Below are 27886 nucleotides of genomic sequence, written 5' to 3'. Positions count from 1 at the left end.
TGTGTGTGTGTGTGTGTGTGTGTGTGTGTGTGTGTGTGTGTGTGTGTGTGTGTGAGCAGGAGAGTGTGTGTGTGAGCAGGAGAGTGTGTGTGTGAGCAGGAGAGTGTGTGTGTGAGCAGGAGAGTGTGTGTGTGAGCAGGAGAGAGTGAGTGTGGTAATGTGGAAGTTTAACAGTTTGTGGCTGCATGGAAGCGTAGCTATTTAATGTTTTCATGTGCAAACTTGACTGTTTTTGGGCGAGCGACGTCTTCAATATCAGTGTGGAGGATGTTTACAGGTGTCAGGGACAGGATCTTTTGTTTCTCCTCTTCCATCGCCCTCTTCCTCCAAGAGCTTCAGTCTGTGGACTCAAATCTCACTTTACTTTTGTTTTCTTCTCCTGTCAATGTCCCTCTTCATCGTCATGTCTCTTACGGTCATTCCATCGTGTCCTTTGTGACCCAAATACCAGCAAAGAATAGACGAGGATCTCTAGCTGAACCCATCGAGACCTGGTGGGGATAGTTGTGGACTTTACACCATATAAATTATAAATGCCTTAGGCAGTCATTATTAACTAAATATTAGACTTCATCCCAGGAATTGTCTCTCAAAACGCTCAACCATTTATTCCAACTTCATTCAACTGTTAGTCGCTCCCGCCCATGTTCTACCCGTCCTGATGGCAGTGTCATCACACAGCTGATGACTGGAGCTACGACTCTGACCGGCTCGCGTCGTGCATCACAAAGGAGCTCATGACGAATGCAGTCCTTAATGTTGTGGAGGGACTCGTTGATTTATTTGTTTTGTTCTTTGTTGACGTCATCTGGTGGTGTCGAGACGTCTTTGTGTGTGTGTGTGTGCGCGTGCTCTGGCCTGTGGGGACAGAAGTGCGTAGGGGGGGGGGTTATTTGTCAAACTTGTTTAAAAAGGGTAACTTTAAAATAAAAGGGTGAGGATTTGGATATTAAATGGCAGTTCTGGGATTTGGCAAATTCTAAATTGGTGGGATCTTCTTGACCTTTTGTTTAAAAAAAGAAGGTATTAGTGGCTGAACTGCCCATAAGTTGTACTGTGCGTAGCCAAATGGAATTGGATCTCTTGATTTGCTGCACTAATGAAGACTCGCCCACACTTCAGGCTAATTCAGCCAAACTTAAAGTTGACCTCGGCAGAATTGCTGTAGTAAGCTGAGGGTTAAGTCTCAGTTGTATTTCCCCTGCAACATGGACAGAAAACAGTGGTGCTTGGCGCTTACATTTTTATTTTATTTTATGTAACTGAGGATAAAGTTGAGATTGCAGTTTGTCTACAACGTGGATAAGGAGTGGTAATGCAGTATGATTCTAATTTGGCTCGCAAAACTGTTTGTTCGGTTTGATGTCTCATACTTTAAATTTTCTTTTTAAAAAAACAACTCCCTTTTGTATTTGAGTTCACTCTACTTATTGGTGCCCCTGCTGCTCCCAAAATGATGTTCAGCCCAATGTGAGTTGCATAATTACAATGTGAGTTGCATAATTTGTGGACTTCAATTGTAATGACCTAAAACCAGACTCCATGTTTTTGGATGTCTGTTAATTTCCCTCCTTCACTGTCCCAGGATTTCCTTCTCATACCATTAGAATGAAACTCAGTTACTATCTGGTGGTACCAGGAAGAAGAAAGTAATTATTGTTTGTTTTTCTTTCCTTCCAAAATGCATTGGAGAGGCACAAGGTATTCCATCCACTTGTGTTGATCACTCTGTCCTCTACTGTTGTAATTTGGAAATACTTGCAGGGGTTATAACATTCAATAAATTGATTTGGAATTTACGCAGGCTGGTGTTTTTATTTTATTGTTTACACAAATGCATGGTCTGCCAGCCTTATAGGACTAAAACAATGTTTTTGAATGTTGTGTACTAATTAGTGAAATCTCTGACCAGGGATAGGTAGTCCTTAGCCATGGTGGGATAAGACGGAGCTGGTTTTTTCATTACTTTGTGGATCCCAGCCCTGGAGCCCCAAAAGTTGTGCTCTTTGTAACGTTTTTTTTTTTTAAGGACATTTTAAATACTAGTGCAGTCAAGTCTCTCTGTTTGTTTGTTTGTTTGTTTGGATGGAAGGAAGGAAGGATAGAAGGAAGGAATATTCTTTTAGATGCAAAATGGCTGTAATGTTGAGGACAATATCAACTTGGTCCTGTTTAATTATATAATATTGTGGCCTTAAAGGGGCCCTACGTCGAAATTTAATCTGTTTCATATTTTACAAAATATATATTTAGGACAATCCATCATATCTGCACAATATTAATAACTAATTAGCAGTGTTCCACTCCTAATAATACGTTCCCTTGTATCCAGCAGAGCCGTTCAAGACCTCAACGAAAGTTCAAAATGCTTGTTGGTCACATGACTCGCGTAGACTTCAGATAGTTCCAGGAAGTACTTCCCGGACCATTTGAAAACATAGAAATCAGACAAACAGAACTACGATTTCTGGTAATTAGTGGTCAATAAATTAATTTATTGACAATATTCATAAGGAATGACACAAATATAATGTTTATGGTACACAGGTGTGCACACTACCACATAATACGTGCTTACAGTAAAAACGGCAGGGCTGTGGCCCCTGAAAGCTGCTGCTGTGTCTAAAGAGATGGTGTTGTGTGTCGGCTAAAAAAATAAAGGCTTTTTGAGAAGGTTGCAACATACAAAACCGTCCGGCTGCCTTTTGACCTTGAAGGTATTCCTCTTATAACATTTTACATCCCACGCTCGGCTGTCTGCTGCTCTCCACCAATCAATAACCTCAGACTTAAACATCCAGCCCCTCTGCAACGGGCTAGACTCCCAGGAGCCAATAGTCTTTGAGCAGTCGTTACTTCTGGTACAATAATTTACCGACAGGCGTTTCAGCCAATCATTTATCAGGGTCATGTTGTGACATCCAATCATAACTAAGAAACCTAAGAAAATAGGCGGGGTCCGAGCGCTACTCGCGTCTTCTTCTTTGGTGAGACCGGATTTAACTTCCGGCTGCATCGTCCTCTGGAAACCACAACGTGAGTAGCCACCGTTAGCTAGGTTATGTGTTTTACGTAATAAAAGGCTTATCTGGAAATATATGAAGATATTATCTGTTTTGTAGCAGTTTGAATCTCTCAAAGTGATATTTGTTTCAATAAACTGGCAGCAACCATTTGTTTTAAACCTGTCAACTGCTGGTTGGAAGCTAGCTTGCTTAGCTAACTATTTCACACAGGCTTGTAGGTGAAGCAGCTTTCATTCAAAACATGAGCGAAGTCTTATACAGAGAGCAGTTCCTCACAGACAGCAGAAACCAAGTTCCGTCACACAACGTGATGGTTCATTATCACGAGCCGGCCTTTCTCAGCTGCTCTAACTTCATATGAATGGACATGATCTGTGTGAAAGGTTAAAGGGGCACTGCACCTACTGTAACGGTGCACGTGAAGATTAGTTTACCTGCGAGGCCTGTGCCACAGTATGTTGAATGGAGGGACACTTCTGATAAAATAACCCCCCAATGATGTCACCAGGGTGTGTGTGTGTTGTGCTCTTGTTATCGGAGTTATCAAAATGACCAGTTTCTCACTTTAAAATAGCGTTCAGGTCAACATGAGGTGTTGGATGTTGAGCTTGGGTTTAACCGACTTGGTGTTTGAATAATGTTAAAGTGCCTGAAAATGCAGGTATTGTCCCCTTTTATCAGTCATTTAAGGTAATTAAACCAATTAATGGATGATGATGATGCTACATTGTCACTTGTAATTTCAGGGGACCAAGAAGCAACCTAAGAAATAAGTTAATCCAAAATGTAAACCGTGCCAAAAACAAATCAACTTATTGATTTGATTAAAAAAAATGTTTTACACGTGCACTCTTTTCTTTGTGCTGCAACAGCTGCACTTTGAGTCTTATCTGATCAGGGATCAGGGCTTGAGCACTGCATCAGTGATTACATGTTTTTCGTGACGAAGTGTGCTTTGAAAGAGTGTGTTAACCGTGCACGGAGAGTCTAATGACAGACACTATTGGGTAGTTTTATGTGTGTTTTGAGAGGATAGCTTGTCGCCTGCTTCTCAGATTAAATTGTCTCTTGCGGGTCCCCAAACTTTACACATGTTAAATTCAACTACTTTTTAAAAAATGATCTGGCCTGCCTGCATCAATGACACTATTATTGATTATGTATAGTGTGGCAGTTACCTACATCTTAACAGCTCTTAGTATGTCAGCTGACATTATGTTACTTTTCTCCTGTGTTGATGCTGAGACTCTATGGTGCTAACAGCCAAACACTCTCCTGCTTCCTCTCCTGACTTCTCTCTGCCAGAATGGGCAGTGTTTTGGCTGCCAGCTCCCCCAACCCCCCGCCACCCGCCTCTGGCGGTATTGGCGCCGCCCCCGGGTTGACGGTGCCGCCAGGCTTCGGGATGCCTTCGGTCTCCCCAGTTCTACCCCCCATAGGGGCCGCCTCAGGACAAGAGCAGGAGGCAGACTCCCCCTTGCCCAACCCCGGTGCATTTGATGAGTGCCATCGCAAGTGCAAAGGTGACTGGTGATAATTGAAGACACTCATGAGAAGTGTGGTGTGACTTCTGAAGCCTCGTCTCAAATAATACACTAAATGGTTTATAACTTGGTTTTATCTTTTATGTGTCTGTTCAGCATCTAAGTGCATCTGTGATTTTCTTCACAGAGGTTTTCCCGATGCAGATGGAGGGCGTCAGGCTATTCGTCAACAAGGGACTTAGCAACCACTTCCAGGTCAGTTGAGTTTCTCTTTACACACACATTTCTTTTACCCACTCAAACTGGAAAGTTTTTTCACCAGCTGATAAACAAAACACAGCCTCCATCTCAAAAGCTTGAGTTTTCCTTGAAGATTGACCAGAGAAAGTATATTTCAAACGTGTAAATGGTGAATGTTTCATTTGTTCCTAAACCCTCTTAAGGTGAATCACACATTGCTGCTGAGCACCACGGGAGATTCCACCTACAGGTTCGGGGCTACATACGTCGGAACAAAGCAGATGGGTCCGGCAGAGGTACGCTGCAGTAAAGTCGACTTGAAAGGTATTTTATAACTGTATATATTCTTTTTTTATGAACCGTAAAACAAATGCTGGCTTTTTGGTTCAGTTTTTTCCAGTCATGGTTGGAGACATGGACAACAGTGGCAGCCTTAACGCCCAGATCATCCACCAAGTCGCCAACAGAGTACGATCCAAACTGGCCTTTCAGGTAAAGTTTCCCCCTGTTGGATCTTTTTGTGTAACGAATTTCTGTTCCAAACATAATGTGTTTCTATTTTCTATTAGATGATGTTAACTGGCAGATTCTAGTTTATCACAGATATATGGTATCTGGGCCAATCGGTAGTTCTGAAATGCTATGTTGAACCAGATTTAGGTGCAATACATAGTTTATTCACCAGAGAGCAGCATTCAGGTTTTTTTTTTTTTTACAATACATCTTAAGGGGAGACGCTCAAAATCCAAAATTCAGCAGCTCTTCAAATATCAAACGTTCCGCTTTCATTCTGTTCTTTCTTCAGGTTTTTACGGAGGAGTTTGTTCTTATATTATATTTATACAGCATTTTATTACTAAAACGTGACACTTTAAAAAATATATATACATGACTCATTTGCGTATTTAAAAATAAAATGTAACCCCCACCCCTGTAATTAAAAATGTCAAAACTCCATTTACAGTATACAACTTAATTGATTTGACCAAAGCCTTTCAGCTTGTGGCCTTCATCAAGCTCATCGTCATCATCGTTGGATGACCCTGATGAAGGCCCCAAACCGAAACCACACAGCAGACCTTTTCTTTCTCCATGCGGCGGTAAAGTAGTGGCAGCATACCTGACTCCGTCAAAAAAAATCATAATTGTCTGAATCTAAGTGGTCATAGAATGTGCTGCCTTACTCTCCGGCAGTGTCTCCCCTTAAACCAAAAAAGAAGAAGTTTTGTTTATGTTGTGTGTCGATTTTAAAACCCGACAACCAGCTGATTTTAAATGAATCCGAAATCTAGATATGGGCGTCGCCCTTTAAAATCTGACATCAGTCCGACCGTGATGTTAACTTTGCCACGCGTCACGTCCACAGACGCAACAAAACAAGTTTGTGAACTGGCAAGGCGACGCCGAGATTAAGGGAGAAGATTTCACTGCGACGGTTACTCTTGGAAACCCCGATGTCCTCGTCGGCTCTGGTAGGTCTCCTGTCCCCATCCTGTCCCCCAAAGGCTGAACTCACTTTCTATCCTGAAATGTTTTAGGATTGTTTTTTTTAATGTTTGTCTAATTGAGCCAAAAGACGGACTTCACCTGGACTCCTCATGCTCATTGCTGTTGTCCACCTGTCAGGTATTGTCGTAACACACTACCTCCAGTCCATCACGCCGGCTCTAGCTCTGGGAGGGGAGCTGGTTTACCACCGCAGGCCGGGAGAGGAGGGCACCGTGGTTTCTTTAGTGGGCAGGTACACAGGTGAGGCGCAGGAAGAGGCTTAATGAGGCCGAAATTATGATTATTGTTGTTTCATTTGGTTCATCCAGTACTGACGTGAACTCCCTCTGTGCAGGCAGCAACTACATCGCCACGTTGACACTCGGCTCAGCGGGAGCTCATGCGTCATACTATCACAAAGCCAACGAGCAGGTAACTTTGTCTCCGTTAACAAACAACGCAAGCAGCTTTTGATTGTAAGAGCAGAGTCTGGGATTTATAATCCCCTTAACGTTACAAAGCTCATCGTCTTGTGCAGCGACGCCACCGTCCTTCTAGAACTGAAGGCAGCACGTGGCTACGCGCTCCTGGCGTTCTTCATGAACCCGCTGCCTTCAGGGTCTAACCGGTCTTCCGCTCTCCCACAGCTGCAGCTCGGCGTGGAGTACGAGGCGAGCACCCGTATGCAGGACACCAGCGTGTCGTTCGGCTACCAGCTAGATGTGCCGAAAGCTAATTTGCTGTTTAAAGGTACGGCGTGCATCCACTTCCATAAACATTCATCACCGTGGCGATCCTCCTGCACAGGGAGCATTACTTTTTTTGTAGCAGCCATTGTTTGTAATCAGATTTCAAAGGAAACTGTTACACTGTTGATGGATGTTAAAAACAGCAGCTGAAATGTTTGCGCATACGTTTGTAGACAGCTGTGACAAATATAATATATCTTATATATTCCCAAAATATTGAACTATTCCTTCAAGAGCCATTAGTGTTTTGGCAGTGAAGTCGTGAATGTAAATATGCAAACCACATGAGCGTGAGAAACCGTCATATGACCACAGAAAACCAGTGATGGAAGAAAAACGCTCATATTTTACTTTAATAAAAGTAGTAATACCGCAGTCTACAAATACTCTACTCTAGAGTCATTTGCTTTACTAAGTAAAATTCCTAAAATGTATAATTATAATAAACATCAGAATATACTTAAAAGTAAATAAAATACACTGTATACAAATACATTCTACTGCTCCACCTCTGCAGAAAGATGTACTTTTAATGTTTTATTGCTGTGTTTGTATGGGCAGTACACAGGTAAACATGCATACAGTATAAGCCGTGTCCTGCTCTGTCCCCCTCCAGGCTCAGTAGACAGTAACTGGGTAGTCGGAGCAACGCTAGAAAAGAAGCTGCTCCCGCTGCCGCTCTCTCTGGTCCTCTGCACCTTCCTCAACCACCAGAAGAACAAGTTCCAGTGCGGCTTTGGCATCACCATCGGTTAGAGCGGCCGGTCACCGGCCCGCAGAACGGACAGATGACGCCGTGTACAACGCTGTGTGTGTGTGTGCGTGTGTGTGTGTGTGTGTGTGTGTGTGTGTGTGTGTGTGTGTGTGCGTGTGTGTGTGCACGCGTGTGCGCGCGTCCCATCACTACTTCAATCTGTCGCTCCATTCGGCCTTCATCGCGTTACTGGTTTCAGAAGGTAGTGGGGGAGGTAAATACAAATCCAGTGAGTTTAATCCTGTACGATTCGCCGCCTGAATGATCCGAAGCGAAATAAACGATGTGATTGATCAGGAATTTGTTGACTGCGGAGTCTCGACACAAACCAGTAGGCAGTAGAAACACATGAAGAGACATTACAGAACTCATAGTTTTCCTCACTGAGTTCAGTGCCTGTCGCTCCAGTCTTGAGTTTTATTCTTGTTTTTTGTTTTAGTTTTTTTACTGTAAAGTCTGTCTTGGCGTGCAGTGGATGACACCGTTGTTTGTTTAAAGAGGATTCATTGGTTACAGACCAGTTTACCAGCCGACCCTCCATGTCACACAATCATCACTTGTTTTGTTGCCTTTTTTATGTTACATACATATGGATCAGTATATATATGACCTGTATATACCTCTTGGAAACTGATAAATGCCATTTCTTACAAAAAAAAGAAAACCTGCACGTCTTTGGTCGTTTTCTTCAGTCGATCTCGTCTCTGCTGGTGTGAGTTAATGTGAAGAGTGAGTTAATGTGAAGAGTGAGTTAATGTGAAGGGAGTGAGTTAGTGTGAAGCGCGGACCTGAACCAGGACAGTGACGTGCCGTTTAGCCAGTGGTCACAAATCCATTAAAGGCGTGTTTATGGCAAGAGTGAAAATAAGTGATGCAAACAAAAGTATATAAGAAATATGAACATATTTATATATTAGGTAAAAAATGTTTTGTCCCTGTATGCATTTTAATAGATTTAGGAAATTAAGGATTGGTTAAGAGATGATTTGTCCTCGGCTGTGATTTCCTTTGATTTGTGAGATGCATTATTGAATCTGGTAAAGAATCACATTAGAAAAAACAACTTATGAACGTACTTCCTTTGTTTCATCACTTTTTCACAAAGTGTTTCACGGAGACATGAAATTGTCTGTGTTTTCGTTCAAATTCATGAATTTGCATTTTGATTTTACAGTTCTAATATAAAAATGTTCATTGTGTGAATCACAATAAGTATTGTATGCTAATTAAGACACTAAAAGACTGAACTTGTTTGTCAGAATTTTTATTTAGTAAAATATACATTGAAATAAATATTAGGGTGTGTGGAGGCTTTGAGGCTGACGGAGGCCTCGGTTTACTGGGTGGTCTTGGTGAAGGACTCCCACAGAACAGCCAGCTGAGCCTTCAGGTCCTGGGTGCTGGTGTCCAGCTTGGTCCTCAGCTCCTCCCCTCTTTGAGCCAGGTTCTGCTGGATCTCCTGGGTTTTCTGGTTCAGCTGGGTCTCGAAGCTCTGGGTCAGGGGGACCATGCTCCTCTGAAACTCCTCCAAACTCTGCTCCATCTTCTGCTTCATCTCCTCGCTGAAGGGGACCATCTGGGCCTGCAGCTGGTTCACGCTCTTTTCCAGCTGCCCCCTCAGCTCCTGGCTCTTCTGCAGCAGGACGGCCTTCAGGGCCTCGGGGTCCATGGCCTCGACGTAGGGGGCAGCGTCCTTCTTCAGTGCCTCCACCTGCTTCTGGAGCTCAGCCACCAGCTCCTCTCCGTAGGGCCTCAGGTTGGTGCTCACGGCGGTCAGGTCCTTCTCCAGGCGAGCCTTCAGCTGCTCGGCCTCCTGGGTAAACTGGGTCATGTATTCCTGGGTCAGGGGAGCCACCTGAGTCCGCAGAGCACTGGTGTACTGATTCACTGTGTCAGCGCTCTGTGAGATCACGACACTGACGGACACAGAAGAGAAAAGTTATTAAATCGAAACTCCTGGTATATTTCTAAAGTCGTCGAGCCTCCATCGCTCTTACTTCACTTCCTGTCCCAGCTCAGACTGTCTGATCTGCGTCAGGGAGTCCTCTGCGGTGAGTGTCGCTTTAGCAACGTAGTCCCAGAAAGCATCTTTCACCAAATCCAGACTGCTCTTGGGCTCCTGCCACAGGATGTTGGCATTGCAGACTGTGGGTAAAAGGAGGCTTTAGTAGAAACCCAGACCAGTTGTGTTTTACTTTCACTTCAAAGAAAGAAATCCACTCACCAGAGAAAAGTGCGAGAACCACAAGTACCTTCATGATTGAATTTGGCTCTGGTGGAAAAAGAAAATGAATGTACAATTTAAAAAAAAAAAAAAAGTCACTTTAAAGTTATACTATGACATTTCGTATTTAGCTATGAAGTGTTTTAATAGTAAACATATTTTACCTTTTATAGAGAGGCAGCTTGTCTCTTCTTCACTCTGAGTCCGATGACTGGTGTTGTGCAGACCTCCGTTAGGACCTTTTTATACCCATATTGAAGGGTAAAGTCCTTCTCTAGTTGCCCTGCTGGACAGATTTTTGTCACTGGTGTCACTCCACGTCATAATACGTGTCATAGCCTTATTTGTTCTGTCATCCATATTCTCTGGCATATTAAGTAATGGGTATTCACGTTGTAGCAAATAAATTTGATTTAAATATAGCAAATGAATGTGCCGAAAAATGTCACTTAAAGCTGCATTAATTGATTTTGCCGTCTTGGGAGCTGATATCATGGATCATTATCACCTTATTGAGTGCGAAAGGAATGCGTCCTAAAAACCCGTCATTGACGGTTCCCTCGTCAATAGGTTGTTTGAAACAAGATTAAGAGATTTTAAAGTTTTGTTTCACAATTTAAAATACGTCAGTAGAAAACCCTCTTGTGAATCCTGAAGCTTTTTTCGGGTCATGGCGCTAACAAGAGGCTCAATAGACTCGAGTCATCTCGTCGAACCCTAGGCCGCCTTTAGCTCTTAGCTTAAGTTTGTAGCCTCATGTTTTTACTTTTAAAGACATGATTCAGGCTAACTTCCTGTTGGCCTACACAGATATGTCATCCTGGCAGGACTCCGAAGGTGGTATGGGGAACGTGTTGGCAAACGGTTGCGTTTTTGAACACCCGGCAGTTACTAACGGAGCTAGCATTAGCATCCCGCTGGAGTGGCGGTTGTGTCCACTCTTCCCCCACTTGTAGCTAATTTGTTGGTCTCCACCAACTCCTGTGGGAAATATGTCTCTTTTTCCGCTAAATGCTCCACGTCGTTCACTAGCTAGTCGCTAACTGCGTCCGGCTGCTGTTCGATGACGAGCGAGCGGGTGTTGTACAGTGGGCCGCTAGAGCTTCAATGAAGGTCGATGAAAACAGTAAAGTTATGTCGAGGACTGTAAAACCAAAAGAATTGATGACAATGTATTTAGGGAGTTGTAAAAAGTGGTTTGCTCGGACACTTTGATGGACAGGGGGAAAAAAACAATAATAGTAATATGACTTTGTTCCACTTCGCCATTTAATGTATTCCCTCCAACGGTATTGATTGGGACATATTCAGCGGCATCCACCTCACCATATAATTGGCTTCACGGTTACTTGAAACAGTTGGATGTTTATCAGTAATTCGACCCGGGAGAAAGACTTTAGGTCCTCTGTGTTATCAGTTTGTCAGGAGGGGAAAAAAGACGACTTCACATTCTTCAGTTTTATCTGCAGGTCTGATTACACAACTGGATCAAAGTCCTGCTCCAAATTCCCTGTGAAACATCTAACAAGAATAGCCTTTGTATCTACGCTGAGAGCATTCATGTGGTTAATATGTATGTTTGCTCATTAATGGAGTAATCAATAAAAACAATGCAGTATTTGCACTGCAACAGAGTAAAATAGGAACAGCTTCATTATCTATGCTGACATTTCTTACATAATGAGTGACCTTTTATGCCTCCTGAGTGTCTTTCCACTAGTTCTGATTTAATTATATTCTAAGTATTATTTACTGTACTATCTCTCTCTCTCTATCTATCTATCTATCTATCTATATATATATATATATATATATATATATATATATATATTAATAAATCAGGTATACTTTTTGCCATGTTCATCAGTTTTAGTGTTAGCGTGCCAACATGTTCACAATGCCATGCTAACATGCTGATGTTCAGCCTGTGTGTTCCTCAGTTTTAGTATATAGAGTGTTAACATTTTGTTTATATATATATATATATATATATATATCTTTTATTTATTATTATTATTTTTACTTTGAAGCTATGTTCCCCTTCAGGATAAATTAAACAGATGAACATGGTAAACATTATACCCGCTAAACATCAGCACGTAAGCATCGTCATTGTGAACATTTTATGATAATAATACATTTCATTTGTATAGCGCTTTAAAAGGTTCTCAAAGGCACTTTACATGGTAAAAAAAGAAACTAATAAAGCAAATACAATATAAACAAAATGTTAACACTCTATATACTAAAACTGAGGAACACACAGGCTGAACATCAGCATGTTAGCATGGCATTGTGAACATGTTGGCACGCTAACACTAAAACTGATGAACATGGCAAAAATTATACCTGATTTATTAAACATAAGAAATTTAGCATTTTCATTGTTTAACAGTAGCATTTGCAATTCTGCTAGCATAGCTGCAGACTCTTTACCAAGATTATTATTATTGTCAATTAAAAATGTTTCAGAGCTTTAAAAAATCTAATCTAATTTTGGGCTCCTGTCTCCAACAATAGAGCCAACATCAATTTGTCATTTTAAACACAGGAAATACAGCTTTCTCTCAGAGCTAGGACATAAAACCTAAAAAGTTATATATATTTACAAATCATTTTTATTTTTATTTGTATCATGTCTATACTTTAGTTTTAATTTGACATTTTTTTGTTTCTTTTCTAATAATAGACCCACAAAAAAAAAGAATTATTTCCTCAAATCTTTCTGCGAGACGTGTAATGACGTGTAAGCTAGACAGGGTTTCATCATACAGTGGTGACGTTGTGGTCAACTGTTGCCACGGTTACTGTGATGTGGAGGCAGCAGTGACAGCACGGCACTCAGCGGTGAACCTTGCTCCTGCGTGTGCCCTGTAGGACCCGGCTGCCTGTATATATACTCAGCCATGAGCTGTATACAACACACACACTATTCAACCGCTCACGGACTGATCAGCAAGGTGAGAAGCCGGTAGGACGACGTCCCTTTTCAGGTTATCGTATCAAAAATAACCGAAGAGCTAATTTTGCGTGTTTCTTCTCAGCCGCAGTCATGAAAGTCCTCGTGGTGCTCGTCCTCGCTGTCTTCACCGGTGAGAAGAGTTTTGTCATTTCTGTGAAAATCCACATCAAAAGTATTCAATGTGATAATAAATGCGTTTGACTTATTTCTCTCAGCCGGTTGCAATGCCAACATTGTGCCTCAAAACCAGCCCAAGAGCCAGGTCGATATGGTGAAGGATGCTTTCTGGGACTACGTCGCCGAGGCAACCACGACCGCCGAGGACTCCCTGAAGCAGATCAGGCAGTCCGAGCTGGGAAAGGAAATGAAGTAAGAGTCTCAGAGGGATAAAGATGAGTTTACGAAAGCCTTGAAGGAAATGAAAGCCCCTGAAATCTTACAATTCTTAAGTATTTCTCCATAACATTAAGCATTTGTGATGAACAACAACTATCAATGAGTTATTGTTCATCAGCTTGGACAGTGTGATGAATCCATGAAGAGTTTTCCGGGACTGATTTCCTTTTGTGTCTCTGCAGCACTCTTATCTCCGAGAGCACAGACGCCGTCAACAAGCTCACCGACGCTCTCCGGACTCAGGTGGCTCCTCTGACCCAGGACCTCATGACTAAGTTTACCCAGGAGGCCGAGCAGCTGAAGACCCGTCTGGAGAAGGACCTGACCGCCGTGGGAACCAGCCTGCAGCCCTACGCCGAGGAGCTGGTGGCTGACCTCCAGAAGCAGGTGGAGGCGCTGAAGAAGGACGCTGCCCCCTACGCCGAGACCATGGACCCCGAGGCCCTGAAGGCCGTCCTTCTGCAGAAGAGCCAGGAGCTGAGGGGGCAGCTGGAAAAGAGCATGAACCAGCTGCAGGCCCAGATGGTCCCCTACACCGAGGAGATTAAGGAGAAGATGGAGCAGAGTTTGGAGGAGTTTCAGAGGAGCATGGTCCCCCTGACCCAGAGCTTCGAGACCCAGCTGAACCAGAAAACCCAGCAGATCCAGCAGAACCTGGCTCAAAGAGGGGAGGAGCTGAGGACCAAGCTGGACGCCGAGAGCCAGAACCTGAAGAAGCAGCTGACTGCTCTGTGGGAGTCCTTCACTAAGATGACCCAGTAAACGGACTAATATCTCTACTGAGTTTATGGGACAGATACAAAAAAGTGCAATACCTCATTTTCTGTTTTTGATGTCAATATTTCCTCTATTGTCTTACTGTTTACGATCAACTTTCATCTGTGAAATAACAATAAATAGGTGAAATGTGAAAATGTCATTTTCTTTGTATTCATCAGTTTGGAAAAGAGCTCTAAATCCAGGAAGGCCACTACACTATGTCTGTCCAAAATGTTTTCAACAAAGATAATATCTCACATATATTAATGCAAGTTTATTTAGCTTTCTTAATAAAAAGTTAAATTCAGAAGCAGGGGAAAACACACTTGCTCAAATCAACTCTCCAAGGTTTTCATGTGGTCTGGTGGGAGCAGTGCTGCTGTGTAACTAACACCACCGAGTCAGATGGTTGACTTTACAACTCTGCTCTACTTGTGCAATTGTTGAGCTACAGTGTTTTGAAGCCGTCTCGTCTTTGAGGCCTTTTTGGCCACAGTTGCTGCTGTTGAAAATGTAAAAAAGGGCATAAAGCAACGAATAGCAGTTGCCAAAATTGTTACAGCTGAGCGAAAAGTTTGCACTGCACACCAAAAATAAGTAAAAAAAGAATATATATATATATATATATACAATTTTGGCAACTACTATTTGTTGCTTTATACCCCATTTTATATATATATGTATTTCCTGATGATAATGACTCTGTAAACAACCAGTGTTGCACTAAATATAAACGCTTTAATTTTGAAGCAAATAAAAGCATTTTCAAATCACAAGGGTTACATGGTTATTTATCGTGCACCAAAACGTCCCATTTGGCTGCGTCATAAAAAACTGAAAACAAAACCAAACTATATCATACGTGGAGGGTGGGGCAGGAAAGAAGGTCCTCCAAGGCCGGTGATGCGACAGTTGTTACTTCAGTATCTCTAGCCAGATGTTCGCAGGGTGAACATGCCGTGGCTGTTGTCTTTTAATATCCTCCGGGCTCTTTGCAGTCTTGTCACCAATATCTACCACACAAACTTGTTTCCAATATCCAACCTTTTTGGATTGTTAACCACCAGATCATCAGAGGCCTGACTAGGTCAAAGATTAGAGGAATGTCTGATTTTGTGTGAGGACATTTGTTCTTTATTTTATATCCTGCTCATCGTCTCACAACCCCCAGGTTAGGATCCACTTGGTCAACAACACAAACACAACATTTAACTTATACATATTAAAGCATTCATCTAGTGCCCACGCATCTTCTAATGGTTGTTAATGTCACGTCTGTTTCGGCCAAAAGTACATTTCCACACTTACAGACAGATAATGATATGGAACCAGAATGACCTTTGGCCTTTTCACTGTCGTCAACAGCATTGTGTTGTGACAGACAAGGGTTGTGTGATTATCTGATGCCGCTGTGATTAATTTAATTTGCACATAAACTGCATTGCATGGAAGGAACTGTGCGCGACTGATAAATCAAACTATCACAAAGGGCCTCGACCCCATGCAAACTTTGATCAAATATTCCAAAATTCTTGGAACGCGTGCTTGCATGTGTACTTTCAGTGTGCGACGTGGAGCTGAAACACACACACACACACACACACACACACACACACACACACACGCAGAGCAATAAAAGATGACGTAGTTCACGTTGGGAACTTCGGACGCAAGTTATCGATTCTCCTGACATTTATTGGACCGCATTAAAGCCTCCTGCGGTGTATAAATAGGGAGTACAAAGATTTGTCCGTTTCACAGTCGTCACAGATCTGGATCACGGAGGTACGTCTCACAGCTTTAACAGCTGGTTGCTCTTGTAATTTTTACGAGATGTGTAAATAGTACGATTAAAAGAAAAAGTTATGCTGATGTTGCATTGCATTTTTTTGAAGTCTTGAAATTAATGTTCAATGGGATTTCTGTAAGAAAACTATTGAATTTCCCAAAAACCCGAGTTGATGTCATTTCAACCTGTTCATTATATGATATTCCAGTTGTCATCATGAGGGTCTTTGCTGTAATCCTTGCGCTGGCTGTCCTATCAGGTGAGTCCAAAATGCCTGAATGAATGAAAACACAGTTAACAGCTTCACATGGTGTGAGAATTTGAAAGATCTCAGACTATTTGTACTACTACCTGTACTACTACTACTGCTGCTGCTGCTACTACTGCTGCTGCTGCTGCTGCTACTACTACTACTATAACGCATACAGTAATAATACAAAGGAAGCAAAAGGAGCTAGTAAAGTGAATGACAGTCACGTTGTTTCTGAGCAGTGGGCCATATGCAGGTCCGAGAGTCTAAATATCTTTGGACTCCTCAGTGTCCATGTGGTCCAAATATGGGTCCCAAATCCTGAAATGAAATGACACTTTGCAGCCACTGATTCAGAGAAGGTTTTTCATCTTGTTTGGTTGTCCCATCTCAAAGGTTTGTCTGAAGTGAATATCTGAGTGTGTTGGTCTCCGTCTGAATGTAGGCTGCCATGCCAGAAGCGTGCCTCAGGACCCCTGGGAGGAGGTGGTTAACCGGTTCAACGATTACTTCCGGGACCAGATCTGCAAGGCCGACGAGGTGATGACGGACATCAAGAACTCACAGATCAGCCGAGAACTGGAGTGAGTTCAATTGCTATCAGAGTAACACGTCAGTTTATTTGCACCTTTGAATATGTAATCCTGTGTGCTATAAACACCCAGACCTGCTCTGACGGACTGCTACAAGTCATATTTGGATATAAAGATACATTTGGTCACGAGAGGTAAACTAGGACTTTTTCTCTTGGAGTATTTTTAGATTGTGGTGTTTCTGTCTAAAATCCCTCTAAACACTGTGACTAAAACCAACTCTTATTTATCTGACTTTTGGCCTCCTTGTCTGACCTATTGGAGTAAGTTGGAACACATCGGCACAATGTTGTTTTTAGACCTCTGCTTGGTTACACAACACACATTGTGTCCTCAGCTGAGTCCGAGGAGGTTAATAATCAGTGTGATGACACATGTACGGAGCTGCTGACTCAGACCCTGGTCTCAAGTCCACATCTCTGACTTCTGATGTGGACCTTTATTGGTTCAAACCCAGCCACTATTGAATCTTCTCTCAACTCCTCAATTCAAATCTTCAGATTTTCACATTGATTTCTTAGATATGGGAGGGCTCAATACAAACACAGCTCCTGTTGTATCTTTAATAAGGCCCTTGGTTGCTCTTGAACCCCTTTGGCTCCCCCCGGCTACAGCACCCTGATCCAGGACAGCATGTCCGAGCTGGCCATGTACAAAGACGACCTGCAGGCCAAGGTGGTGCCCTACTCCCAGGACGCTGCAGATAAATTGGGCAGAGACCTGCAGGAGCTGACCAACAGACTGGGCGATCACATGAGCGAGGCCCGGGATCAGATGGAGAAGTCCGGCAAGGAGCTGCAGAGCGTGATGGAGCAGAACGTCGAAGACGTCAGGTTCAGGCTCTCTGCATACACCCGCAAGTTAAGGAAGCGCCTCAACAAGGACACACAGGAAATCAAGAGGTGAGTGAGACCCAGTGGAGCGCGGAGGCCGACAGGGAACTCTGACCTGATAGTTTCTCAAACTTTTACCAGCCAAACTTGAAATTAGTTCACACGTTGTCCTCATCTATGTTTAAATACTCACGTTTTAATGGACTTATGTGATACATTTCACGTAGTTGAGTCTTTTCTTTCCGTCCTCGCCATAGACACGTTGCCAACTTCTTTGACGAGCTCCGAGCCAGCACCTCGAACAACATGGAGGACGTGAGGACGCGCTTGGACCCTTACTTTGCTAAGGTGCTTGAGAACGCCCAGGCCAAGGTCACCACCCTGAACGATCTGCTGAAGTCGCAGGCGGAGAAGGTGAAGGAGAAGATGCAGACGGTGGCCGAGGACATCAAGGAGCACTTCGAGAAGACCAGCGAAGACCTGCGATCCACCCTGGAGGACAAGATGGAGGAGCTGAAGACCTGGTTTCAGCCTATTGTCTCCAGGATCAGCGATAGCTTGTGATACTCTTTGTTTTATCACAAATGTCCAACAGAGTCTTTATGTCTCCGGGCCCTTCAATAAATAAATAAAAACAGCTGCTCACGTGTGGTCATCAATAATGTCACCACTTGCCTTCATTGTTTACAAAAAGAAATAGGTGGAGAATTTGAAATGGTCTAACTTTCGGGGGTGAATATGCTGAAATCAACTGCACAGGGATCGTTTACTTTTTCTGCAAACCAAAAATGTATGTCATTAAAAATGATTTCAAAGATGCTAAAATGATTACAATCATAATATTTTATTATTTGGGCACTGTCACTTGAGTAAAAAAAAAAAGAAGCTATTTAACTGTCTCTGTTAAAACATGATCTGCAAACGGTCAGAGAAGGCATGGACTGGTTAGTGAAGCAGTGTGCTCATATGATGATGTCATGTGAGTAATGGAGGAACGCCTTTCCTGTCAGTGAGCGGCCATCGTGGAGCAGATCCAGTCCGTAAACTGGCAGACCTGCAGACAATAAATCAGGCTTGATTCAAACATTGCTTTTCTTAACTCTGTACAACTAAATATGACAAATAAATACATAGATATAAAGATCATTATTTATTATAAAATAATAAAATGTACAATAGCAAATTCCAAAAAGTGTAAACACAACTTAAAGAGGAAATAGAAATCCACTATATCATGTATAAAAACATTGAATAGATCATCCCCATTGTCAGCAACACTGGATCAAACTATTTGAGTCAGCATTGGACCGATATCATGATCCATATCTGTGCTAATATTGAGTCTAATACCTTCAGATTTGATTGAGTATAACACGACATGAGGGCATGTTATTATTCTCCTGCCATATTATAAAAATGGCAGGGGACCATCTGAACAGCAATTTCCAAAACAATAAATCAGAAAATGTCTAATAACGCAACATAAAATAGTTTTGAGGTCAAAGTAAATGCCATTTTCTGAAGTGTTACTTCAAGTCCACAATTTTTTGGACGAAAAGCTTAAAGTCTGTGCAGACACATCAGGAGTTTAAGTGTGGATGGTTAAGGCCTGTGGAGTGGACCCACCTTGGCCCGGCTCTCCTCAGCACAGCCCCATCCCCAGGACACCACGCCCTGCAGCTCCCCGTCACACACCAGGGGGCCACCAGAATCTCCCCGGAGGAGGAGATGGGGACAACAACGCCGTGATCCCGAAATGATGACAGAAATGCTCCCAGATGGCACTTAGTGCAACCGATTGGGGTCATGCAGCCCCCCCCCCGTACACTTATAGCAGTGTGCCGGCGCTGATCAGTGTTTTGCTCCACATGTCAGCATCACCAACAGCTGATAAGAGGAGGGGGAGGGGGAGGGGGGGGGATATGGGAACTGGGACAACTGGGACAGGGGCACACTTACCATGGAGCATGGGAAATGTCAAGCTGTCATGGGGGACATTTTTTATAAAGTTTGGGTTACAGGTATTCGGTCAGCAATAACAAGCTTGTGTATCGTAATAATAGAATAATGTCTCTACATACTACAGGCTTCAATTTCACGGGTTGGCTGGTTCAACAACATTTCCGGTATACACGTTACAGATCATTTAAATCGGGTGGAGAGGTTCTTCAGGAGGGAACGCTCACATCAGCTGCTGACAAGAAAGAAACACCAGCCATTCTTGGAAGTTTTGATTTAATGCAGACTTTAAATATAAACACAGTGTTAAATATTCACCAACCGTTAAGAATTCATTTACAGTACAGCGAGTAACTTTCATAATCCACGTCCACATACTGCTGGTAAACAAAAACTTACTATATTAAAAAGAAGAGTGCATCTGAAGTGTAAACCTTCAGTCAGTTTGTGCATAATGTCGGCGAAGCTTTTCTTCACACAATTTAGCAGCACGTTAAGTTCTAAGGCACAGCAGCTCCCATGACATACAGTAAGGAAACGACAACGGGGGCTGCTTACGGTGGACTTCCTCACTGCCTGTAAGTGTCAATGTGCGGTTTTTCTATCCGGATCTTGAACATGTAAATCTTGGGAGAGACAAAATCATCAATCCTCAATTTAGATCATATCAGAGCTGGTAAAGAAAGCATTTCCCTCTTTGTCTTTATTTTAGCTTATGACAGAGTGCAGTGTCCCTGAGCTTCTGGTTTCGTCGCGGCCCTCATAATTCTCCCCGACTTCTTTCCTTTTCTCAAATCGACTGCATCCCTCTCTCATTATGTCAGATCTCTTTTTTCCCACGGCAGGTATATATACACATTTAAAAAAAAAAAAGAGGAAATCAGCCTGACTGACTGGTGCTGGGAGAAGTCTCTCTGGGAGAAGTCTCTCCCAGCTTTGGCCGCTTGCGAAGGTTTGCTTGCTGGAAAATCGTCCTCATTTGCTCCACGCAGATATCCGCGGCGACGTCCGTCTCCTTGGCGAGCTGATACAGGCTGAGGAAGCCGTGCGGCAGGTCCTCCACCACCGTCAGGTGCACAGGCTGGCCCATGACACGCAGCTTCTTGGCAAAACTCACAGAGTCGTCCAGCAGGGCGTCCAGCGCGGAGGCCTGCGAGGGGACACATGGAGGAATCAGGAAACAAGCTCTCAAACCTAGTTTCTACTTATCTGCAATAAGCTAATATTGATCAGTCTAGCGTTATCATACAGTATATCTATCACAGGCAGAGGTCTAAACTCTTACCACTATGTGTACGGGTGGCAGGCCTCTCAGCAGGCTGTCAGGAGCCAGCAAGGGTGACACGAACGGGTTCCGGATGATGGGGCAGGAAGTCGGGCGAACAAAGGCCAGGCACTCGGAGCGCAGGGGCTCAAAGCCCTCTGGGTAATCCCTGTGACCTTCGCGGTTTGTCGCCGCCACGTCAGCGGGCGTCCCGCGAGTCGCGCCGCCGGGGGACCCCATCTGCGCCGCCGGCAGCGAGCGCGCTCCCCCCGTAGCCCGCATGGGGTCCAGAAAGGACTGGATCCAGTTGGAGGCTCCCTGGGTGAGATCGCTGAGCAGCGCGGCGGTGTCTCTGCCCAGAGCGCTCAGACTGCCGCTGCCCAGAGCGGTCTGCACCGTCTGCGTGTCTGCACCTGGGAGGGCGATCATGGGACGGGAGTGAAACGTAACAAACACACACCTGATTTCCCGGTTCTCAGCGTAGAAACAGATAGTTTTAGATGTTCTGAAACCGTTTGTCATTACTTCTCTAAAAGCATTCTCCCAGTGATACTCAGTGACAATAAGCACACAGAGAGACGCTCTCCAACACAATGTGTTGCTACGAGAAGCTACTGCTGTGAGCCTCTCTATGCCAGGAAGATGAACGGTTTATATATTCAGTGTTACATGAGGCTAGGTGGAGTCCCAGACATTATATTTAGAGCAGAACAGTCCACATAGCAGCAGGTTCATTATTTTCATATTTCCTTTCCTTTCCCTCTCACGTTATCCGGTTTAGACATTAATCCCTCAGAAATTGTTTTCTGTTCCGGTGGCGCCGGAAAGTTCTCTTGTGTTAAATGAGGCGTGAAACAATGCTGTATGCACGCACGCACACACTCCCACATACCTGCGTAGGCATTGATGCACTTCGTGAGGACACCTAGAGGCAACAGCGGGTCGATGAGCGTTAGCAGGCGGGATGGCGAGGCATCAGTGGTGAGCAAGGTGGCCGGGTAGGCGACCATCATGCCGTCGGGGACTCGGATGCCGCTGCATATGGCCTTCATGGACACAGTGATGCAAAGGTTTCCTCCGGCGCTGTCGCCCGCCAGGCAAACGCACTCCGCCGTAGAGCCTGAGACACACGGGCGGAACGGTTAGTGCGTGAACAACGGGGAGAATTTTGTTCTGTCAAAGACAGAACAAAAGCTGTTTTTAGACCGATCACTTGACACAAACATTACATGTGAAGATGTCACTTTGGGACATCTTATAGACAAATAACTGAAAGAAATAACTGAATTTGCTCAATAGATATATACATAGCAACATTTTATTTTTATATATATATATATATATATATATATATATATATATATATATATACATAGAATTAATTGTTCTTCTCATATCTGGGCAGTTGTATGTATGTATGCAAGTGTGAATATAATTTATATATATATATATATATATATATATATATATATATATATATATATATATATATATATATATATATATATTGAAGGGAACATTTGTGGCGAAGGTGCACAGATTCTATTGCTTTGTGCAGAAATGTATTTCTTCTCATATCTGGGCAGTTATATGTATGTATGTATGTATGTATGTATGTATATCTATATATATATATATATATATATATATATATATATATATTTATAGTGTAAGTAACTGCTAAAATATTCATATACATATTCAGTTAATACCCAAATATGATCTCCCACACAGACACACACACACCCAGCAGATGACAGTTCTTCAGAGCCCAGCAGTAGGCGTAGTAGCATTCCTCCAGAGCTCTGGGAAATGGCGCTTCGGGTGACAGCGAGTAATCCACGGAGAGGATAGGCACGCTCAGCTCCTTCGACCAACTCCGCAGATAATTCTGATTCATAGAGAGCAGAATAAATGCGTGTGATAAATGGAAATCATGCTTACGTTTATTATGAATTAGTGAAACACTAAGTAGAATTGAAAGTGGTGGTGCTAAATACGAGTATTATTATAAGAGGATTAAGAGTGTGAGTAGTAGTATTAACCCTGCGATACGGTTAACACCGGCGGCGTGTGCCATACCTCGTGGGACCTGGAAGTCTGGGCCACGAAGCCGCCTCCATGGAAGTGGATGAGCAGCCAGGGGGAGCGAGGCTGCTTCTGCACCCAGGGGAGGTGGGACGCGGTGATGGGGGGGGGGTCGCTCCGAGAATAGGCAAGCAACTCTTCGCTCTCCTAAAAAGTGAGAGGAATAGTCAATTAATAATAAAAGGACACAAAAGCAACAAACCTTGACATTCTCTTTTAGGAGAATGACCTTTTCCAAAACTTTTTCGGCATAATATAAAACCACTTTATATGAAATTCCTCAGTAAAATATCAATTTGGGTCTGCTTGTACATTCCTTTGTCTTTGTGTCATATCTCTCATGCAGATTGATCGGGTCGTGATATTGACAAAGATCCCTTTGTCAATACGTTTGTGATATTGACAAAGATCCCTTTGTCAATACGTTTGTGATATTGACAAAGATCCCTTTGTCAATAGTCAATATCAGGTCAGACATGTTCAGATTTCATCACATGACAGACAAAAAGAGACAGAAGATTCCTGTAGAACTAATCACAATGGATCAAAGATCAAATGTCTATTCATATTCTTCGTAGGAGTATTTGTCTCAGTAAATCTAACACTATGTCTGGTCCAGATTTGTATTCCTCGCCACACCCCCGTACGAGACAGGTAAAGCCTCACCTGCCCTTCTCGCAGCTCATGGGAGATCAGACGCATGTGGACTGGTCCGGGGCCCCAGTGGGCTATCGGAGGTGACACGGTGGCTGTTAGGCTGGGGTCCGAGGCCAGCGGGAGGTGCAGAGTGACAGGGGGCACGGTCAGGGTGAAGTTCACCTGCACTGGGTAAGAGGCTATCCGGCTGAAGCCCTGTAGGGGGAGACACATGCAGGGCATTGAGCAGTGAAAACACTAAAGAGGACTCCAGCCGAGTCGAGAGTCTGTAGAAGGATAATCGACCCTGCCTACTGCTATAAGGCCGGACTCTGTGAGGTTCCAGAAGGACTTCCAGAACTGCATGTCCAGGTTCTGGGTAATGCGTTCAAACTCGGCACCCCGCAGCTCCGGATCGATGACATACTTCCCCGATGTGAGGAGGGAAAGGGCCGCCAAACCTGGAAGAGGAGGTGATGGTCTTGAGCATGAAACACTTCTAGGAAAGGTCCATCAACACCATCACGTTATAGGCAAAACAAAGACTTACCCAAACCAGACTGCTGTTTACTGTACGTCTCTCCATATGTTACCATGCTGATGACAATGGTCTGGAGGAATGGACGTAGAGTTGGCGAGAACTGCGATAAGAAGGGCAGATAACAATAAGAACTTTGGTTTCAGATCATTAAAACAAGTAACACATACTTTGAATTATAACACTTAACTGGCCATTTGGAATCTGATTTCCTTGGCTACATAATTTGACCTGACGAGAGCAATCGACAGGCTTGCATCCAAGTTATTTAAATAATATTTTAGTGAGAAAACCACCGTTAGCGCGCTAGAAAATTGGAAAACGAGGGCTGACCTGAAAGCCCAGACAGCGGCCGTAGAAGCAGGCCTTGTGCATGGAGCTGTACTCGCGCACGAACCGGCGACTCAGGTCCCCGTCCTCCAGGGAGTACAGCTGGCCGTAGCCGTTGTCGTTGATCAGCTGCTGGGCGAGGTGCAGCAGCGCGCGCAGCTGGCACAGAGCGCTGCAGTACGCCTCCATCTCAGACGCATTGTGGTCCGCCCTGAAGAAGGCACCGTTGTAATTGGAGGCGATGTAACGCCCCTTGTGGATGATGTGCAAAAGGCAAGACAGCAACACCTGAAAGGACAGAGAGAAAAGCAATGCAACTTTTAACCATGAAAAGACCAACAATATAATATATATATATATATATATATATATATATATATATATATATATATATATATAAAGCTTTGTGTCGCAAAAAACAAAGAGCCACACAGAGAGCCACCGAAAGGGTATGACTCGCAACACACTTCTGGTTTTGATCTTTTCATGAGATTTCTATCAATACAAAAAATGGAGAATGACACCAGTCATAAGAACGCAATAAGGTGAGACATTTTAACATCAAGTGCTCCCTAAAGTACTTTGATTTAATAAATATATAATAATAAACAGAGCATTTTTAGGCTTTGGACTGTTGGTCAAAACAATTCCACCACAGTTTTGAGAAAATTGTAACATAAGAGTATGTTTTGACATGTTATCGAGCAAATAATAAATAGATTAAACAACCAATGATGAAAATAACCGTTAGTTTCAGCCGGAATGTTATAATAATGATTCAAACTGTTCCATAATAATAATAATAATAATAATAATTGATTTTATTTGTACAGCACTTTTCCATGTAATACTTATGTTAATAAATCAGCTGTGAGTGCAGCAATACATCCAGTCGTACCTTGGCCAGGGTGCGGTAGCCATTCCCGGGCGTTTGTGCATCAAAGTCATAATGGTGGAAGACGGCGGTGAAGCCGGCAACCACAGGCTTCAGGACTCGGCCGTGCTCCTGAATCTCTCTCATACATGTGACCAGGCGCCTGGCAACGGCGCCATATGGCAGATCGGAGGGCCCACAAAGAATAGAAATGTTGTCTTCACATACTGTCTCCAAGGCTGCAAACACAACCTTGTAATCCATATCTGCAGACATGTGATGCGGATGTGATGTCTGTCTGGAAGAAGAGGGACAATCACTCAAAGTCAAGGACTACATCTCAAACAACATCGTAGTCTCCTTATCTGCTTCGTCAGGGTTTGAAGTTTCGCAACAGCCTGGGAATAGTTCTCTCAAACTATGCCAGTCAGTACTGGAGATGATTCAAGTCACAAAAGTCCAGATGGAGCATCAACTCGAGCCTCTTTTGTTTAAATAAATAACACAAAGACTCGGACAAGATGAAACGTCCGGATGTCTCACTCATTACTGCTGTCAGATTGTTCGATTGACTTTGGATGACATCAGTCAAACATAATCCCAAGATACAGGAAAGCCATCAATATAAAGCGCATGTGTACACTGGAACCGCTGCGCTACATCACAAACAGCCTCGAGCAAAGACTGAAATCAGGACGCTGTTTCTTAACACTGTAGGCTTTATCACAGTTCTGTCACATGCTTGATTTGCTTGACATTTCCTATCTAACGTTACACTAAATCAAGAATTGTGTGAAGGTGAATGAATGAGATATGAATGCGTCTTATGCAATGTGTACATGAATGCATTAATGTTTACCGTTAGGCCACCATTCTAGGATAGCATACTGCATATTATCTTACACATGAAGGTGTTATACATTTCTGTTGGAATTAGATTAGAAGCAAAATGGTCGAAAGCATGAAATGAAAATAAAAGTAATTATGCAACAACAAAAGCCTAGTTTCATATTTACTCATTTGGTCCATGGGTTTTCAGTTTCTGTTTGGTAAAACTCAGTTCTTGAATCTAACGATTTTGGTTAACAAAATAAAAAAATCCCCGGTTGTCCTCCAGCAGCCTCCTCTAACCAAAAAACAGCTGATAACTGACGTAACCCTGTCAACACACTCACCGCACAACGCTCATATCACTTTCCAGCACAGATCGGCTTCCCATAACGATAAAAACGCATCTTGATTTTTTTTGTTGGTACATTTCATATGTTCTTCCTCCAACATGTCTCCATTCCTTCACACGGCACGTCTCTTACGTAATCCTCCTCGCTCTTGTGGTTACCGAGCAGCGGTCGGCGACAACTTCACCCGCAACCCCCGAAGTTGGAGGACTTTAAACCGTCGCCTCACCCTGTTGCTCACAGGCGAGTAAACACGTTAAAACACAACGACATTGTCTCGCGTTCGTCTCGAGCGTCTACCGTCGCGATACGACACGGTGGACGGGAGAAACACGTACATGTACACGGGTACAAGCTGCGGTTAAAGAGACTTCTCTTACCGACCGCAGAGTTACCCGACCCGCATCCTCTTCCTTGATGTTTCCGTGTCAGGGCGGCCCGCAGAATGCTGGGTAACGTCATGTGAGCCGCGCGCGCGGCGTCTGCGCGTGCCCTGGCGAGCAGGCTGTTAGCGTCATGAAGGGATCAACAGGTAACAGCTAGCTAGTCACAAAGTCAGTGGTGGAAATCAATAACCACGATGCAGATTTGAGATACTTTACTTTTCATTTTATTCTACTTCTAACGTTTCTCCACCAAAAGTTATAATTTAGAGGAAAATAGTATGACAAAAATATAGTATAATAGTACCTTTTTACTTCACGAACTTTTTATTTGACAGCTTCATTGTTGTGACGAGGACTTTGTAAAATCTGATTATATTTACTTATGATACGTTGAGTACATTTTACTTGCTTTTACAGAGTTTGATATTAGTCTGTTTACATCATGTACAGTTGTCCCACTGCTCAGAGTAGGTTTTTAATAATGAGAAAGAGTCAGTGGTGGAAAGTAACTACATTTAATCAAGTACTGAGGACAATTTGAAGGCACTTACTTACATTTTATGGTATACTTGTATATACTTCTAATTCAGAAGTTCCATATTGTATTTCTTACTGCAATACACTAATTTGATACCATTAATTTGTAGTTACATTGCAGATTCATCAACAAATTAATGATAATATATTATAGAAAAAGACAGTAAAATTCACGAGACACCAGGCAGTAGCATATATATATATATATATATATATATATATATATATATATATATATATATATATATATATATATATGTATATGTATACACAGTACCTGTCTAAAATAAGCCCAACCTTCACCAGCTCCAACATTTAAATGATGTACACATTAATGCATCAATAATTATAATTCAGTAATATTATAGGCTACATGATTCTGAAAGACCATTCTGCATTGGTACTTTTTCTTTTTGTACTTTAATATATATATTTTATTTTTTTACTTAAATAAAATTAGTTATTCTTCCACCACTGCAACGAGTAGTGTTTTAATGATGAACATATTGGAAAAGAGGCCTGACTCATGGCAGTTTGGGATCATATCAC

General features: G+C 43.0%; 5 protein-coding genes across 10 annotated transcripts; 3 read left to right on the top strand and 2 right to left on the bottom strand.

Annotated features, from left to right (window-relative positions):
• Positions 1-2992: 2992 nt before the first annotated feature.
• tomm40l (translocase of outer mitochondrial membrane 40 homolog, like) lies at positions 2993-8405 on the top strand. Its single transcript, XM_034544779.1, has 10 exons — positions 2993-3036; positions 4332-4549; positions 4698-4765; positions 4954-5046; positions 5141-5242; positions 6117-6222; positions 6377-6499; positions 6594-6670; positions 6886-6988; positions 7604-8405. Exons 2-10 carry the CDS (start codon positions 4333-4335, stop codon positions 7741-7743), a joined length of 1029 nt encoding a protein of 342 aa, XP_034400670.1. The 5' UTR covers positions 2993-3036; position 4332; the 3' UTR covers positions 7744-8405.
• A 672-nt stretch (positions 8406-9077) lies between these two features.
• Positions 9078-9999, bottom strand: LOC117739244 (apolipoprotein A-IV-like). The gene is made up of 3 exons (XM_034545539.1): positions 9966-9999; positions 9739-9886; positions 9078-9657 (listed from the first exon to the last, which is right to left on the bottom strand). Exons 1-3 carry the CDS (start codon positions 9997-9999, stop codon positions 9078-9080), a joined length of 762 nt encoding a protein of 253 aa, XP_034401430.1.
• A 2681-nt stretch (positions 10000-12680) lies between these two features.
• LOC117739086 (apolipoprotein A-IV-like) lies at positions 12681-14142 on the top strand. The gene is made up of 4 exons (XM_034545368.1): positions 12681-12925; positions 13010-13057; positions 13143-13296; positions 13506-14142. The coding sequence occupies exons 2-4, from the start codon at positions 13018-13020 to the stop codon at positions 14083-14085; spliced, it is 774 nt and encodes a 257-aa protein (XP_034401259.1). The 5' UTR covers positions 12681-12925; positions 13010-13017; the 3' UTR covers positions 14086-14142.
• A 1945-nt stretch (positions 14143-16087) lies between these two features.
• Positions 16088-18111, top strand: apoea (apolipoprotein Ea). The gene is made up of 4 exons (XM_034545369.1): positions 16088-16130; positions 16567-16705; positions 17329-17616; positions 17805-18111. The coding sequence occupies exons 1-4, from the start codon at positions 16088-16090 to the stop codon at positions 18109-18111; spliced, it is 777 nt and encodes a 258-aa protein (XP_034401260.1).
• A 1654-nt stretch (positions 18112-19765) lies between these two features.
• Positions 19766-26882, bottom strand: lipea (lipase, hormone-sensitive a). 6 transcript variants are annotated; one of them, XM_034545397.1, is made up of 12 exons: positions 26795-26840; positions 26412-26644; positions 25261-25534; positions 24366-24650; positions 24045-24135; positions 23810-23955; positions 23525-23710; positions 22853-23005; positions 22517-22661; positions 21663-21890; positions 20792-21183; positions 19766-20656 (listed from the first exon to the last, which is right to left on the bottom strand). In XM_034545397.1, exons 2-12 carry the CDS (start codon positions 26492-26494, stop codon positions 20387-20389), a joined length of 2253 nt encoding a protein of 750 aa, XP_034401288.1. In that variant the 5' UTR covers positions 26495-26644; positions 26795-26840; the 3' UTR covers positions 19766-20386. The 6 variants fall into 6 exon arrangements, with proteins under 6 accessions (XP_034401288.1, XP_034401289.1, XP_034401290.1 ...); XM_034545398.1 differs by lacking the exon at positions 26412-26644 and having other exon boundaries at positions 26795-26882; XM_034545399.1 differs by having other exon boundaries at positions 25261-25536; positions 26405-26866.
• Between the last annotated feature and the right edge of the window lie 1004 nt (positions 26883-27886).

Source organism: Cyclopterus lumpus, chromosome 11 (genome assembly GCF_009769545.1).
Source record: "Cyclopterus lumpus isolate fCycLum1 chromosome 11, fCycLum1.pri, whole genome shotgun sequence".
NCBI lineage: Eukaryota > Metazoa > Chordata > Actinopteri > Perciformes > Cyclopteridae > Cyclopterus > Cyclopterus lumpus.
This window is presented reverse-complemented; position numbering and strand designations above follow the sequence as displayed.

Bases quoted from the DNA above. Each gene is read 5' to 3' on its own strand.
- tomm40l (XM_034544779.1), top strand. From the start codon at position 4,333: ATGGGCAGTGTTTTGGCTGCCAGCTCCCCCAACCCCCCGCCACCCGCC. The intron at 4,766-4,953 runs GTCAGTTGAGTT...AACCCTCTTAAG, and splicing joins GACTTAGCAACCACTTCCAG to GTGAATCACACATTGCTGCT. The intron at 5,047-5,140 runs GTACGCTGCAGT...TTTTTGGTTCAG, and splicing joins AGCAGATGGGTCCGGCAGAG to TTTTTTCCAGTCATGGTTGG.
- LOC117739244 (XM_034545539.1), bottom strand. From the start codon at position 9,999: ATGAAGGTACTTGTGGTTCTCGCACTTTTCTCTG. The intron at 9,887-9,965 runs GTGAGTGGATTT...TTTTACCCACAG, and splicing joins GGTTCTCGCACTTTTCTCTG to TCTGCAATGCCAACATCCTG. The intron at 9,658-9,738 runs GTAAGAGCGATG...TGTGTCCGTCAG, and splicing joins GAGCTGGGACAGGAAGTGAA to TGTCGTGATCTCACAGAGCG.
- LOC117739086 (XM_034545368.1), top strand. From the start codon at position 13,018: ATGAAAGTCCTCGTGGTGCTCGTCCTCGCTGTCTTCACCG. The intron at 13,058-13,142 runs GTGAGAAGAGTT...TATTTCTCTCAG, and splicing joins CGTCCTCGCTGTCTTCACCG to CCGGTTGCAATGCCAACATT. The intron at 13,297-13,505 runs GTAAGAGTCTCA...GTGTCTCTGCAG, and splicing joins GAGCTGGGAAAGGAAATGAA to CACTCTTATCTCCGAGAGCA.
- apoea (XM_034545369.1), top strand. From the start codon at position 16,088: ATGAGGGTCTTTGCTGTAATCCTTGCGCTGGCTGTCCTATCAG. The intron at 16,131-16,566 runs GTGAGTCCAAAA...GTCTGAATGTAG, and splicing joins TGCGCTGGCTGTCCTATCAG to GCTGCCATGCCAGAAGCGTG. The intron at 17,617-17,804 runs GTGAGTGAGACC...TCCTCGCCATAG, and splicing joins GACACACAGGAAATCAAGAG to ACACGTTGCCAACTTCTTTG.
- lipea (XM_034545396.1), bottom strand. From the start codon at position 26,494: ATGTACCAACAAAAAAAATCAAGATGCGTTTTTATCGTTATGGGAAGC. The intron at 24,136-24,365 runs GTCAGCCCTCGT...TTCTTATCGCAG, and splicing joins GCCGCTGTCTGGGCTTTCAG to TTCTCGCCAACTCTACGTCC. The intron at 21,184-21,662 runs GTATGTGGGAGT...TCGCCCTCCCAG, and splicing joins GTGCATCAATGCCTACGCAG to GTGCAGACACGCAGACGGTG.